The sequence below is a fragment of the Exophiala bonariae genome, assembly GCF_035927105.1.
Source record: "Exophiala bonariae strain CCFEE 5792 chromosome Unknown scaffold_23, whole genome shotgun sequence".
NCBI classification, from domain to species: Eukaryota; Fungi; Ascomycota; class Eurotiomycetes; order Chaetothyriales; family Herpotrichiellaceae; genus Exophiala; species Exophiala bonariae.
Genome location: NW_027042498.1, coordinates 294,997 through 310,113, shown reverse-complemented (window position 1 = coordinate 310,113; position 15,117 = coordinate 294,997). Strand labels below are relative to the sequence as shown.

General features: G+C 49.6%; 6 protein-coding genes across 6 annotated transcripts; 3 read left to right on the top strand and 3 right to left on the bottom strand.

Moving 5' to 3' along the window:
* Positions 1 to 2,192: 2,192 nt before the first annotated feature.
* On the top strand, positions 2,193 to 2,999 carry LTR84_006157 (uncharacterized protein; the record flags this gene model as incomplete). Its single annotated transcript, XM_064849718.1, has 1 exon — positions 2,193 to 2,999. The coding sequence occupies one exon, from the start codon at positions 2,193 to 2,195 to the stop codon at positions 2,997 to 2,999; it is 807 nt and encodes a 268-aa protein (XP_064703473.1).
* A 1,370-nt stretch (positions 3,000 to 4,369) lies between these two features.
* Positions 4,370 to 6,807, top strand: LTR84_006156 (uncharacterized protein; the record flags this gene model as incomplete). The annotated part of the gene is made up of 2 exons (XM_064849717.1): positions 4,370 to 5,047; positions 5,095 to 6,807. 2 exons carry the CDS (start codon positions 4,370 to 4,372, stop codon positions 6,805 to 6,807), a joined length of 2,391 nt encoding a protein of 796 aa, XP_064703472.1.
* A 698-nt stretch (positions 6,808 to 7,505) lies between these two features.
* LTR84_006155 (uncharacterized protein) lies at positions 7,506 to 9,765 on the bottom strand (the record flags this gene model as incomplete). The annotated part of the gene is made up of 3 exons (XM_064849716.1): positions 7,506 to 9,567; positions 9,616 to 9,700; positions 9,759 to 9,765. The coding sequence occupies 3 exons, from the start codon at positions 9,763 to 9,765 to the stop codon at positions 7,506 to 7,508; spliced, it is 2,154 nt and encodes a 717-aa protein (XP_064703471.1).
* Positions 9,766 to 10,811: 1,046 nt separating this feature from the next.
* Positions 10,812 to 13,006, bottom strand: LTR84_006154 (uncharacterized protein; the record flags this gene model as incomplete). Its single annotated transcript, XM_064849715.1, has 4 exons — positions 10,812 to 11,613; positions 11,673 to 11,803; positions 11,867 to 12,112; positions 12,815 to 13,006. 4 exons carry the CDS (start codon positions 13,004 to 13,006, stop codon positions 10,812 to 10,814), a joined length of 1,371 nt encoding a protein of 456 aa, XP_064703470.1.
* A 263-nt stretch (positions 13,007 to 13,269) lies between these two features.
* FIS1 (mitochondrial membrane protein) lies at positions 13,270 to 13,896 on the bottom strand (the record flags this gene model as incomplete). The annotated part of the gene is made up of 4 exons (XM_064849714.1): positions 13,270 to 13,599; positions 13,656 to 13,749; positions 13,805 to 13,823; positions 13,881 to 13,896. The coding sequence occupies 4 exons, from the start codon at positions 13,894 to 13,896 to the stop codon at positions 13,270 to 13,272; spliced, it is 459 nt and encodes a 152-aa protein (XP_064703469.1).
* Positions 13,897 to 14,311: 415 nt separating this feature from the next.
* Positions 14,312 to 15,031, top strand: SPC24 (kinetochore-associated Ndc80 complex subunit spc24; the record flags this gene model as incomplete). Its single annotated transcript, XM_064849713.1, has 3 exons — positions 14,312 to 14,338; positions 14,396 to 14,793; positions 14,854 to 15,031. 3 exons carry the CDS (start codon positions 14,312 to 14,314, stop codon positions 15,029 to 15,031), a joined length of 603 nt encoding a protein of 200 aa, XP_064703468.1.
* Positions 15,032 to 15,117: the final 86 nt, after the last annotated feature.

Here is a 15,117-nt window from a genome sequence, read left to right as displayed (position 1 = left end):
GTTTATATTAGGTAGGATTCATATGGATCCACTCCGGAGAAGCTCGTGAGCTCTTTCATTCCGCAGATTGAAAACTCAGTCTTTACCTCGAACTAGAGACTACGCACCCATGAGGTTCAAGATACCCAGGACGTGCCAATGGCAACCTCCTCAGCAATCGCGAACTAAGCTCGCCCCAATTAACGAACAACGATTGAATGAGTCTGAGGGTCCGAATTCTTTCCAATTCCCGTCCCAACTGATCAATGTGAATGGCTTGATGACCTCGTTTGTCATGGTCTCTTCTCACTTACAAGAATTCACCTGCCATCTTCGACAGACACTCGAAGGCAGACTTCTTTTGGGGTTGCGGCTGAAAATTAAATTCAAGGAAACCGCCCTAATGAGCAACACTCTTCCTACTAGGTCCGTTGAGTGTTCTTCTAACGTGGAGCCATCGGGCTAGCACGGTGGAAGAGTATAAAACAGCAAAGTGTGCTATGTTCTCCACTTTAGGTACGATCACGCGAAGCCAGACCGATATTCGCATGGTGCAACCACTCCAGAGCACAGAATTATTCTACTATAAGAGGATTACATGGCTGGTCGGACATCACAGTTTCACGAAGGACTGAAGAATATTGCATGACCCATCGAGCTCAATTTCATCCGCACTCTTTCTAGTGGCTTTCGATGGCATAAAGCTTGTATGGTATACGAACTCGGTCAGGCAGCTCCGTTAAGGGTGCAACCTCAACAAACGCCACTGTTGTCTTCATCATTATTCGCTGCAGGATGCTATGTGTCCCCAATCCAAGTTAGAATGACTTGCTCGGAGTGAATCCGGGCCACCTAATATACTTCAATATAATGATTGATTGAGGAGTTGTGGATTTAAACTCGGCTATCTTATCCGTCGTCCCTTGAGCGTTTGAACGATACGATACATCAGCTTCTGCAGTTTGAGCCTTTCAAGTGTCTTGCTTCCTTCACTATAACCATGTTCGCGCTATTTAGTATTCCAGAGTACAACGAATCTAGACTAAAACCAAGTCCAGACCCTCCGTTCCGAACACGAGTTAAAGTCTTGACCTGACACGGACCTCCTATGTGCCATGGAGGATGGACATTTGGGGTCTACAATCATCCTCACCACCGATGCTAGCTGATACCCAGTTGGAGCCAACTTAGTATTTAGGCAGATCAGCTTACAGCATACGAGTAATAAAATACACTCAGAGCCGCCGATCAAATGTGAGCATTCGCTGGTAAGCCATACTAACTAGTTTGGGCATCGCTATTTTTCCTGGCCCCCGCCCTTTAATCCCCATCGGTGGGAGGAATCCCGTTTCACGAGAAACTTCATCAAGCTTTGATCTTCACCTTTGACAAACTGAATCGATATTATTTTCAAATCGGCTTTTCATTTATACAAGAAGTGAAGCTTGACTTGGATTCTCATCTCTTCGCCTGTGGATCAAAACAGAATTACTCACTGTGCACAGCCAGCGAATAAATTTAACCACTTGGCTAGCCTAATCATCAAACACACAAAAATGGCGCCGGCGAAGTCTTCTACGCCTTCCTGCTAACTACTTGGGTCGTCTGCAGTCAATTTGGCCCCCTATGTCCACCCATAATCCATCGTCCCATGACCATGCATCCTCGTCCTATCCTGTTGAGTTCGATTGTTTCGCTTGTCACGCTGACTATCATTCTAAACCCAATAGGTATGCATGACTTCGAGCGACGATACCGAGTACGTTAATTCTTACGGGACTGTCTGTATCACTAATATTGCTGTGCTTGATATCGGGCCCCCAAAATCATGGAAGCCGTACTCTCCACCTGTCCCCTTCATATACCACAAGTGTACAATTGCCCACCATTTAAAGAAAAGCTAGTAGGTCTTGCATACCGCCGAGCCTGCTCGCCTAGCATTATATCTGGAACTACGAAGGTACCCTGTATTGCCCCAGGCCAAGTGTTGCGGGATTTCCTATTTGAATCCTATCTCGCGAGACTGGAATTGGCTCAAGATCCCACGCCGAGCTGTCCACGGACTACGGAGTTTGCACATATCTATCTTTTATATATGCCTCTCGGAGCCTGTCAGGGATCACTTCTGAGCCCTGAGAACGGTTACCTATATCAAGAATATTGTTTTGCCTTTCAACTCATACTGCAATTGAACAGTGTTGTTGCCGCCTGAAATGGATGAATGCAATAACACCCTGTTCAACTCCGTTCGCACTAAACTGAGACATTCAAGATCGAGCATTGTGCTCCCAGTATCAACCACCAATAACCATGAGTCGTCGATACCTTGGGACAACGTCCCCGTCGAGTATCGACCAGTTCAAAGAAAGAACCCACGACCTGTTGCAGGATATTATGCCTCTTATGCGGCGATACCACAAACACTTCCCGGACCACCTCCAAGACCACGTACAGCTTCACCTGGTTTCAAGGTTCAACCACTAGGAAATACTACCACACCATTTCTGATACAACCAAACCCCAGAACGTATCGTCGCAGGTCGGCGCTGGACGTTCGGAATCCTTGGTCTGGTCCCCAAATCCGGCCAAATGCGAATGCAAGTTCAATGGACGAAGATAAATTCTTGAGCGTCGAAATCGCTGCTGCGTTACCACCAGATCATCTCGATCCACCTCCTCCCTACTCCTATCATCCACCACCACCATCTCTACCGCCACCACCGCCCCCTTCGAATGCCCGACATCGATCATGGTCTAACCAACATCACTATGCTGCCGTGATAAATCCGCATACTGGTCATGTGTTCTATAACCCTGGAGATTATCAACAACAACCGTTGCGAACACGACAAGTCCAAGCAGTTCCGTCCATTAGTGTTCCCACGGCCCCTACCCCAGTATCACCTATCAATTCTTTAGATGCCCAATATCTTGCCTTAAGAAAGGCTAGACGGAAAAGAGCTATGGACGACTTGAATATCGACAACCTACTAAACCATCCAATGCTCAGCAGACGATGATGGGCTTTGGTTGAATGAATTCTGGTAACCATTGCTCATGTTGCTCGCCATCAGCTTCAACCAATAATCATCCATGGCAACCACTATCAAGCAGCTAAGTTCTTTAGGCAGATCACGCTATCGGCTTATTTACCGGAGTCTGAAAACATACATGCACTTCTCACTCGCTACACAGTGGTTACTAGTATGGATGGTTGGAGAAGGAGTCGCGCCACTGGTCCCGCTTTGTCCTTTTACGGCTAACTTTCGAGATGACTGCGCTTAAACAATCGTGGTTGTTTAGCAAGCTGATATAATCTCGGAAAACATGTACACCGGGTACATCTTGAATATGAAACGCATGCATCAAAAGATTTCAGACTGCTCCGTGGTTGATATGACAATGGTCACAAAGCAAGCCCTCTGACAGAAAGATCGAACGTTGATTACGATAGTTCGGTGTTATGGGTTGGTGGGGGCATCATCCCCTTTTCAATGGCTAACCAAGCATATTATGTGTCGCCATATGAGACACTGAGACTTAAACTTCACCAGTCGGTCAGAAAAAACTCTTCCGAACATACCAAGTAGCTGTCCTTGACAAGACTTCCTCCGAGCAGACTGACGCTCAGAAAGATGGTGGAATGATGTTCGAAAATAAGTTCCTTTATATCCACAAGATATCTGGCATGAGTACGGAAGCTGAAACATGGACGACACATAATCTACTGATTGCAGGGGACGGAGGAAGGAAGGAAGGGGGCCAACACGTTTACATGGAGTGATTTCGACCAAATTTCTTCCCCAAATCGCTCGCTATACACACGTAGAGTCTGGTCCTCGCTGATAATACCTAAAACGGTGACCCATATCTAGTTCTTCAGTTGATAAATGTAACCCGATGCTCCTTGCCACGTGCACTCACGTGCCGCTGCCGGCGCAAAACACAACCTTGGCGGTTTGGGAAATCACGACCGGAGCTTTCACTTCACATTAAGGTCCTCACTCCCATCGCGCCCTTCTTTAGCCAACTAGACGATCGAGGTTCTTTCAGACATATCTCGGACCAATGATGTGTACCAAGTAACGGGCTGATCGTGATTCTGATGAGGAAATTGCGCTTACCAACATCATCGCCATGAACTTTGGTCTCTCAATGTGGATCGCGGCTTCGCAGTCCTCAATTGCAATGACGCAAACTCTTCACGACTTCCCTTGTGCCATAAAACAAGTCCTCCGCTCCTGCTGCTCGTACAGACTGAGCTTTTGATCCGTCGTTGTATCCTCAATGTCTGAAGGCTTAAAGCTAAGTTGTTTCTTTTCCTACTTTATCTCGTGAAGGCCAACAGTATCTTCTACTATCCAGCCCTATCACTCCTATCTTGTGAATCATGCTGCTCAATCCATCACATAAAGTGACATTCAGTGGTTTACCTCCAGACGTGCTCGATGCATACGTTCGGTACAAGAAGGGAACGAGAGCTCTCGTCGCCTGGTTCGTTCGGTATAGCTCTACTCCGAACAGACGTGTCAAGAGTTTGCCAATCAAGGAATTGGCTACATTGGCCCAAACAGTCGCAAATAGCACTAAATCTCTACCCGACATAATTCACTTCCATTTTCGAGAAACGATCGCGGCAAGGAAGAGGCTCAGCAAGCATTTTCGTGGTCACGTTGACGATGGTGACGAGGATGTAGATACGATCAATCATGAACACTTCACAAGCAGGTCATTCAGTTCTCCGTCATATGGAATGATCATTGCTGATAGTTTCAAAAGTCTTGCTCAGATCTACGCCGATCTCTGTGTTTGCTGTGGCAAATCGAATCATCAGATCAAATCGAACAAAGTGTCTCGAAAATCGGCCCTCTCCACAAACGGACTTGTAAATCACTACAATAATCTAGTTGTTGAGGATGTCGAAGATTGCGACACGGAAGAGAGGCTCCTGCCATCAGAATGTGCCGAATGTTCTATCAGTGCACCACCACCGTGTGACAATATCTTGGAAATCAGTTTTGCGGAAGATCAATTGGGTGCAGCGCTTGAGATCACTGCCGCCGTACAGGTAAGTACAATCCAAACACTCGAACTCAATTGGTGACGTGATTGTAGCGAGCCCAAGAGATATCCAATTCAGCTGAAGAATGCTGGAAACTTGCCGGTGAAGGTCAAATCTCGCCGGTGACTGCTGCGTTCATAAACAACGTGGCGTTCGCTCAAGTTCGTCGAGTTGGGGTAGAGTTGTTAGAATATGATGAAAAATTGACAGTGAAGGGATTGCATAGAATATGTTGTTCATTCGATCGTCAGAATGGCCAGACCCCGAAACATTCGTTACTAAACCAGTTGCAGGAAACGGAGCGGGTTCTAGATCATTACAAAGATGGTCATCAAATTTCTCGAGTTCGATCTTGTCCATCGTGTGTTCAGAAGCCAACCGACTATCTTCAAGCTCCAGAAGTTGAAGAGGGCAAGAGTCCCTCCCACTTTGTGACTGCCATTGTCGATAATATCATCCATCTAGTCACGGAGAGGGTCGCTCCGACCAGTATTGTTCGGAACGGCACTCCAGTGTATGCTGATGTCGGATATCTCATAACCCACAGTAACGACAACAATCAAACATGGTCGCCCGTCCTTGGACTGCATTTACTCAGTCAAGGGTATAAGACCTACATGCATGCGATTCCGCAGCCAAACTTGGTCTCAAGCTGCCGAATCAATGCTCTCCGACTCGCCCAACAAGCACACTCTCAAGTCCTCACAATCCTAGATGACAAGGACTGCTTCCCATGTCGTTGCACACAAACTCTCGCGTACCATTTGCAGAATCTGTGCGATGATGTACAAAACTTCGCGAAGCACAAACGTTGGGATCTATACTTCCAATCGCCGTGGGTGGCGGGCAATCACATTCTGGAAATCCTTGACCTCTGTCACTACTACGGGATGCGACTATTCAGCTATCGCCATTACGTTGGTGCGGTTCTACATTCTTACAACGTTCTGAAAACCCTTGCGGGGTTGGAGCCAATTCCCATCCTGGAAAGTATTTCTGACCAATTCCGGGACGTCTTTTTCCCTGGAGGCAATTGCCCGAAAAGCAGCTTTCGTGCATGCTGGGGTAGATATGTCGGAGCACGAGTAAAGTTCAAGAAGGGTCACAGAAGTAGGAATAGTAGGGACAGTTGGTGCATGGCTGTACCTGCACATGCGGCTCGACGTGCAGCCGGTCTTGGACCAAAGGATGATATTCATCAACTGAAGGCCGCGGGTCTGGTGTTCAAGATCAAACAACAGGACTATCACGTTGATGATGACGACTGGCAACTTGTGGCCAAGTTATTGAATCCTAGACAAATCCAGGATACCAAGAGTCAAACACGACGTTCTTCCTCGGTGGTAGAACTATCAACTCGTCAAGGACAACTACTCGACCTAGCTCAAGCGATCGAGCGATCATTCACACAGACCGAAACCGAGCCCGAGTTCGAGTCCACTTCCGAGCCTGAAGGCCAGTCTACTCTTCTACCTCTGGCACGCCTAAATCTCCTCGCAATTTTCCAAAGCTGCGTGCGCGTCGTGAGCACACTATCCGAGGAGACACATACAGGTGTGGACGAAAAAGGCATCAATTGCATCTGCTTCGCTAGCGCGATCCTGACGGGTGCAGATCGGATCGTCGACGGGAGACGACTGGGGCGGGCGGAAGCATGGAAAAAAGACGAGAGGGAGTGTATTGCTCAGGCAAGCAAGGCGATCAAAGATGTCTTTGGGAAAGTCAATGACGATGGCGGGGTGGGTCGATGGCTGTGGGAATTCTAAGTGGTATTAGTCAAAGAGCCTCGCCGGTGCAGTGCTGTCGCTCTGCCCACCGATCATGCATGATCAATCGTCTGTTATTGATGATTAACTAACATAAAATACTTCCAAGATTCATCTAGAAGCAGGCAAAGTCCGGTAGATCATCTGTAGGTACCTAGGCTAAAGGGGGGCTACACTCCTGTAGGAACACCTCTATGTGTCCATCTATCTGATATGTAGTAAGAACCTCAGCAGTCGCACCAGTAAACGAATTTGTCGAACCCAAACCTGGCCGAGAGGGTACATGTGCGCTTGTTACCACCTAACTAGGCAGCACATCAAGTGGTCAGCTTACCTCGTAGTGCAAGGTAACCAACATGGATCAGAGGGCATTGCTGATTGTGGCCTGAGGCTCGGCCCCCCCTGTCCGGAGCCCGATTATTTGTGATTCTGCGGAGTCAACAGGGGCACGCAAGGTCATCACTATCCTTTCGGTATTATCGTGGATACTTGGATAGGAACTTGATGAAGAGGCGTTCGTCAATCCCTCAATCTCTCGATCTTGCTCAGGAATGGATGGCTTCATGAAAGTAATTCTCCTTGACATGATTTTCTTAAATGCATTAAAGGGGTTTCTACCTACCTAGGTACGTACGTGGTAGCCGGCACAAGCAGTCCACGCAGTGCAAGAACAAGATACGAGGTCGTATACCCCAACATCAGGAATCGTTCGACCCCATCAAGCCCACGGTCAGCCCTTTCATGCGTCGCTTGAGCAAATCCTCTTCGCTGCCGAGAGAAACCAGACTCTTGGTACGCTCTGGCTTGGACTTCTCTTCGGCGCGCGCACGGCCACGGCCACGGCCACTCTCCTGCGGCGGCGGCGCCGTACCATTCGCCTTGGGCGGCGAGCGATTGACGTCGTCGGCCCGCAGGCTCGACATGGCCAGAGGGGCGTCGTCATCGACGCTCTCGCCGGTCATCGTGCGGCGATGGTGCCTTAGCTGCGTGGTGGCCGCGAGCTCAAGGTGACTGCCGTTCCCGTTCGCGGCGGCACCGCCGTTGGATAGCGTTCCCGCGCGTAGCCGGGACTCGAGCGCCGGACCCTCGAACGCGTGCGGCGGCTGCTCGAAGATCTGCTGGATCCAGCGGCCGCACCGGAAGACGTGGTTCCAACCCTCGGGGAAGATGGACACGAACTGCACGAAGCCGTGCGAGATGCCCGGGATCAAGGCGACCTCGACGTGGTCCTTTTCGTTGAACTCGGCGGTGGACTTCTCGAGTCCGACTTCTTGCCGTTCTTGGAAGAGATGAAGTTTTGCCTGGCGTAGCCGGCCCGCGAAGATGACGGTGTCGTCGACCAAGGGATCACGTTCGCCGGTTAGGAAGTAGGTTTTGGGGAATTTGGCGAGGAGGTTCTCTGGTGCGACGGCCGGGCAGAGGAGGTGGTCGGTTGTGAAGTCCGGGCGGTTGAAGGGCCCGACGTAGAGGATGATCATGGCACGCATCATTTCGGGCGTGAGGATGCGGTCCCCAAAGTAGGAGATGATCGAAGACACTGCCAGTCTGGTTCGGAGGGGTTGCGGTTTGGAGTCGGCGACGGCCTGTTTTTGAGCCTCGACGTCGGTGTCGACGCGTTTCAGAGGTGGTTTCTGTTGCTGTTGTGGGCTTTCCTCGCGGGTCGCGAAGAAGTCGTGGTTGGGGTCATCTTCACCGTCGTCTGATGGTTTGGGGGTCGTGGGTGTATATCGTCTATCGATGTCTTCGCTTTTGCGTTTGATAAACGTCTCGTATTTCTTGGAAGTTCGTGGATTTCTGATCAGGGCCATTTGATCGTCCGTCATCCAACTGCCAATGTTCATGTCCAGGGCAGGATACATCAATACCAGTCCAGCTGGAGATGGAAGAATGCCTCGAGTGTTGCTTGCCTGGTTGGATTGAATGATCATCAATGCCGTTCCCGTTGCCAGATTCCCACCAGCACTATCTCCTGTGAGCACTATTCTTGGACATGAGTCTGGCTTCATTCCTATGCAGCGGCCTCGAGTGGCGACGATTTGCGTGTAGACGTCGAAGCACTCGTTCAGAGCGTATGGATAGGGATATTCGGGAGCTTTTCGATAGTCCAGGCTCAAAACTGGAAGCCCTGTTTTTCCCGCCCATGCCAACAGCTTGTCATCACTGGTTCTCGGGTCCATAGCGACAAAGCCACCACCAGGAACATCGAGGACCAGATTCTTCTGCGATTCTAGCTCGGCAAGAGAGCCATCAAAGTACATCCAAGCAACGACAGGCTCTTTGTACGCGGAACCTCTTGGACGGGGGATCCGGATACGGCGGGGTTTGTATTTGGTGAACCGAGGGCGCATCAGAGCGGTAAACCATTGCAGATAAGGAGTATTTGGCTTGTTCCATGCAATTCGTAGGTGGTCGACAGTCAGCACAGCCCGGACTTTGCGGACCTTTTCATCGGCTTGCTCGGCCGCAATGAGATAATATACAGTGAAAATGATGGATGCGAGATCTCTAACTCTTTTGTTTCGAATCCTCATGGCGCTCCAAAAGCCAGCGTCTAATGCAGTAGTGATCCATGTTGCCCGGAAGTATGATCTATTGTACAAATTGGCCAGAGGTTCGGGGGATTCGAGGCCGACGATTTTTGCGAAATTGCGACAGATGTACAGCCAAAGGAGAGTAAGGACGACGGACTGCCATGGGGTAGATCGTTTGGAGAGCCGTTGGGATAGGTTTCGTAGGACAGGAGGGCCATGTCTATCGCCTCTGGGACTTGTCAGCCAAGGGTACACGACCTGCGGATGAGTACTGTACCTCAGCAGGTAGAGTGACCAGAAGGAGACGACGGCAAAGACCTGGACTTTGCGGAATTGAGAGGATGGCCGTCCGAGTACATGGTCTGAGTAATGTCAGTTGGAAGATCGCGTCGATATCCGGAATCGTTGAATAAACAGTACCTATCATGGTTGATGTACTCGGTGCACGAGACTGAACAATAAGAATGGAAGAACAGGTGCACAGCGATACTAAGGGACGGCAAAACAATGCAAAGCCATGTCATGCACAGACGTTTTGTGGGATAAGTTATACAGAGCAAGGAACGTGGAACCGGGTCACCAAAGAACCAAAGAAAGATAGTGAAATAGGGTTGTCCAAGTTGAAGTGTTTGCAAGTCCAGCTGGACAGGACGTGTGACCTCTTTCAAGTCCGTTCCGTCTCAGCACTGGCACAGTAGTGACCATGGTGGAGGCGGGAACTGACGTTGTCGTTCCTCAGTGGAGGGGGGCTGAAGCGGAAAGCCGAAAGCATGTGAAGAAAGGAACACGAGAATCGAGAATCGAGATGGACTTGGACTCGGGCTCGGACTTTGGCTCGGAGCGGGATGCCTGAACTTGGAAAAAAGCAAACAGCCACATGTTTCAACTCTCGGGTCATGTGATGAGAATTCGTCCTTCTCATCTAACGGCACTCGGCGCTTCGTCTAGACCAAATGCTCTACTACTAGTAATACTTTGTATAATCCTACATGTTTTCTTCTGCTCACTGTCATGTCGTAGCATCCAACCCATTCTCGACACTCTCTGTTCGCATTTGGCTGGCCAGGCTGATTACACCCTCGTGGGTTGTGATCAACTGACTGACTCTGGTCCAACTCAAAGACATACATATCTCGCCTCCTGGCTCAGTAAGTTCGGTTATTTCTGCTGAGTTGAACGCTGGCTCAGATACTCTCAGCCAGCCACAGCAATAATCCAATGGTTGGGAATAGAAGAATTCCCGCATCGTGATGCCTTTGGCGCCTGAAATCGACACCTTTTCATTGATTGAATCGTAAGGCAGTGAATGGGCGGAATTCCAGCTTGGAGAAGACCGCGACTATTCCATCCTCGGATATGGGGCGCCATAGTTCAAGTTGCTGGTTTGTGACCGTCGATATCTTCTGCTTGACGGAGACGTCTGAGACGTCTGGCGCCCAAAACTGCAGGACAAGAGATCTGGCTTCAAACCTCTCACGAGAAAGGCATATGGTCTCGAAGCCAGCCTGTCACTCCCCCGTTGGTTGGACTTCGATTTGCCTCACTGTTTCCATTGTTATTCCCTGATCCCGGCCTGCGTGACTCATGACTGGTGGAGTATTGCCGGCTGTTCTGTTGCTCTGTTGAGCCATCATTTCGAGCCCCATAATATTGTCTCCTCGCGTCTCGAAGTTCACTAGGGCTTTCAGGAATGTTGATTGGGTTGTGTCTAGTTCCTTCCGTGGTCGGAGCCCGTGGACTTGAGACAGATGATGGTCGCCGATTGGCAGTTCTTGGTTGTGATGGATCTGACTGTTGATCTGGACCATGTTCCTGAATGGGTTTCCGGCAGTGTGGACATGTATCATGTTCTATCAACCACGATGTCACACACCCACCATGGAACCAGTGTTTACACGGAAGAACGGTAACCTCGGAGCCCAATGGAACATCATCCATGCATATCGAACATTCAGCACTACCGTCGTTTCCCATCATCTCCATGTCAATCTTTTTCTTCTCTAGACTTTCAATCGCATCCTCTGACGCAGGCGGGGGAGCATTACTACTGTTGTTCTGCTCCATCAATTGAGACATGACCCGGTCAAATGCGTCTTGAGAAAAGACCATATCCCCGTGTCGGCCACCTCCAGGATTGAAGATTTGATGGAGAAGGTCGAAAGGGTACGGGACTTGTGCTTGACCACGAATCCCATCGTGGTCGGGTTGTCCATGTTGGCCAAAGCCAGGAGGCGGGGCTGGTTGCTGCATTGATTGTAGAATCATGGAAAATAAACTGCAAGCATTAGTTACACTGCCCCAGATCTCGTGGGAAGGAAATCATTAACAACTTACTCTTGAAGATTTGCGCCTTGAGGAGGAGCATGGGGATCCCTTCCTGGGAAGTTCCCAAAGCCAGGTTGTTGAGGTCCAGCAAAAGCAGCAAAAGGTGAGAAGGCACCCAGTGGTGGCGGCATGCCTCGAGCCTACGGGAGAGGTTAGAAACCATAGGGTGCTTAGATATTGTGGAACTGTCGAAGTCGGCTTACATTTGGCCCAGCACCGCCCGTTACGAAAGATCTTGTACTGAACGATACTCTGCCACCGCCACCATTGCTGGTAAACTCGAATGTAGTAAAGTTGTTCCGCGGATCTGGGTCGGGCTCATCGCCATGGGGAACATTGTTCCAGGGATTATGATCGAAGAGAGGACGTAGAGGAGGCGATGGAGGCGGAGAAGGTGATCTGGCAGGATGATCGTAGGATTCTAGAGATGAAGTAGTACCGGGTTCAAGCTAGATAACAAAAGTTAGGTTTTAGACCTCGCGGTGGGTGGGCGAACGCACGATTTCTGTAAAGTCGCCATCGCAGCGCGGACAGGTCAAACCGCCATGAGCGCGGTCCCATTCATGATTGCATTGATGGCAGAAAACCCGTTCCCCGTCCAGGCGAGAATGGGCCATTACTATGGCCAAAGACAGGTAGAAATCGATACGTTCAAGGGTGCATTGAACGATGGGATTGAGAGTGTAACCCAGACAAAAACCGAGGCTGCGTCATACACCAGCGGCAGTGGGGGAATCCGGTAGTCCCTGCAGGATTGATATTGACCCGGAGACCCAGTAGCCGTGATGTATAAGATGTATCACAGGTAGGTAGTGCCTGAGTCAATGGTAGTCCAAAAATTCGAGCTAGGTGGGTGTGAAAGTGGAATCCTGGGGACGGCCGTGGTTGCAGGGTCGGGATTGTATTGAAGAGCTTGGAGGACTGAGGTCCGACGGAAGTATTAGGATTAAATAGATAATAGAAGGGAAAGGATGCAGGACTGGAAGGAAGGAAGAACGGGAAGAACTATAAGATGGAGAGGACAAAGGATGAATGACTGAATCTGTTGTCACCTTTGCTGGTTGATGGAAGCAATGAGTGTGGTCGTTGATTACCGGAGTCGGACTGCAGTGAATGAGGCGTCACTTGTGAATTCAAGTTGGTTGACGTACATATCTTTCCAGGCACTTGAAGCCCAACCTGTCACTTTTCCGGTTATCGATAACAAAATCCACTTCAGAAGTGAACCCTGAACCACTGGCACCATTTCCTGCAGCTTGGATCTCCAGAGTCCAGACATCATAAGGGTGATTTAAGCTTCCATGTCCTTCGGCGTTCTTCGGTCTCTTTAGGTGCTCCTCCATCCTGACTTCCAGGCGCTCAGAGCCTAGAGGTCTTCCCTGTTTCCTCGGTCGCTCAGAATCACACCTCAAACTAGGCATCCCGTTTAATGTCAATCGCATTACTTTATGTCTGCAGACTTATGTATGTTGTATCGTACACTTCAAGTTCTTCACCTGTGACATGGCCATGTGCTAGTTGCCACTCCGACTCCCAACGTCCCCTCCCCTCGGTTCACTTCACGGCAAGTCGCCCGCAAATTGCCTGATGCACTGCCCTCCTTTGATCATCTTCTCCGTGAACCTCTCATGATGATACCACCAACAATGCCTGCAACCACCGCCGCGCCGCCGATAATGGCAACACCCATCAATCCTTCTCTCGACACCTTGTCATCAATCAATTGCCGGAGACTGCTTGCTTGCAGGTTACCAGGCTCTTTCTCCACGAGTAAATCGTTGTATCTTCTTGCCTCTGCATAGTTCCCGAGCTTGTAATTGCCCAGCGCCAGATAGTATAGACATTCCCTTCTTCGTTCAGGTGTGGTCTTGAAAATGTCCGAGAGAAGTTGTACTCCCAATTGCTGTTCTGGTCGTTGATTGGACTTGATCAAGCCCTAGTCTTAACGTCAGTCCGAATGGTCGCCGCTCGATGATGTTGGAACTCTCCTACCCAGGCGTAGTTGAATTTCGTTTGTACTCCGACATAGTCTCCTTCCTTCTCGTATTGCGCTCGAAGGACTTGTAGTTCGGCAGGTTTGAGCGGGCTAAACTCGCATAGTCAGTCTCACTCTAGAGGCCATTATGTTGAAAGATGCCCACCTCTCAGCGTCCGCAGCATCTTCTGATAGTTAGCAAAAATCCATCTTCCATTGCCAGCGCATTGATTCGAGCTTACATGGTAGATTTGACATGATGGATAGGCGAATTTCTTTCTCAGGTGAGATTCGGAGTCCACAAGTTACGACAAGGACGAGAAAATACTGTACAGGATAAGTCGCAGGTGTTGTACGGATAGGATTTAATCTTGAGCATGTGGCCACTGACCACGAGGATTCAAACGCAGGGACTTTTGGAGCACTGTGGCTGTGCCTGATCCCGTCTTGCAATGACGTGTTGGGGGAGCGCCGAGGGGCGAGCTTCAAGCTTGTTAGGCGGCCAACACCCCTAAGCGGGAGGCAAGCCACACCGCAGTTCCCGTTGCTCTCCGCAACCACGGATATCAACAAACCACGCATGTTGTCGCTGCAGAACATTCTACACTTCATGGACCGCCCCCCAACCCAAAGAATCTTGCCTTTCAGACCGATCTGCTAAACACTTTTCGACATGCTGCTCGACGAAGATCCTGCCGCGGTATGTAACTCACTTCCTCAATTGTGACCTCAGCACCACTAACTAACAAACCCTCAGCTGATCCGAGCCACTGTCTCAAATTTCAACATTGCACCCGACAAAGCGGCCCTCTCACGCGTCAATGACTCCCTTTCTACCCTACAACAGTCTCGCGGCCTCCGAACTCGAGACGCAGAGACCGCTCTGAGAAAGTTGTCCCGCCAGTTTGCGACACTCTCCTCACAACACCGAGAAGTCATTTCTGGTCACGACAGTGGAAGACACGCAAGTGAGATTGTTCAACTCGACACAAAGAAATTTCGCATTGCAAAACAGGCCTCTGAACTTGAGATTGAGAATGAGAGGTTGGAGGCCGACCTTGACAGATTGAAGATGCGCCTGGTAGATCTGGAAGAGCAAGGAGTCGAAGGGGATGAGGCCAGTCGACTGACCAGGGACGCTGAGGATCCAACAATGTAAGTCCTGAACACAGATACAATTCAAGCAACCTCGGAAATGCTAACATCGACACACAGATTACGGCTATGGCTATATCGGTCGCTCGGGATTACACTTGGACAAGATGAAGCTGGCAATTACAATAAGGCAACCATTGGTAATACCAAAAAGGGTGATGTCCATGTGGTCAACATTGATCCAAAGTTCTCTACATATTTCTATGCAGATTACTTTTGGCAGACGATGCAAGGCTGAGAAGTCTTTGCTGGGATTCTTCGACGAATGATGACCGTATGTATACCTATTTGTAGCAAGGCGTTGGGGGTTATCAGAAGCTGTGA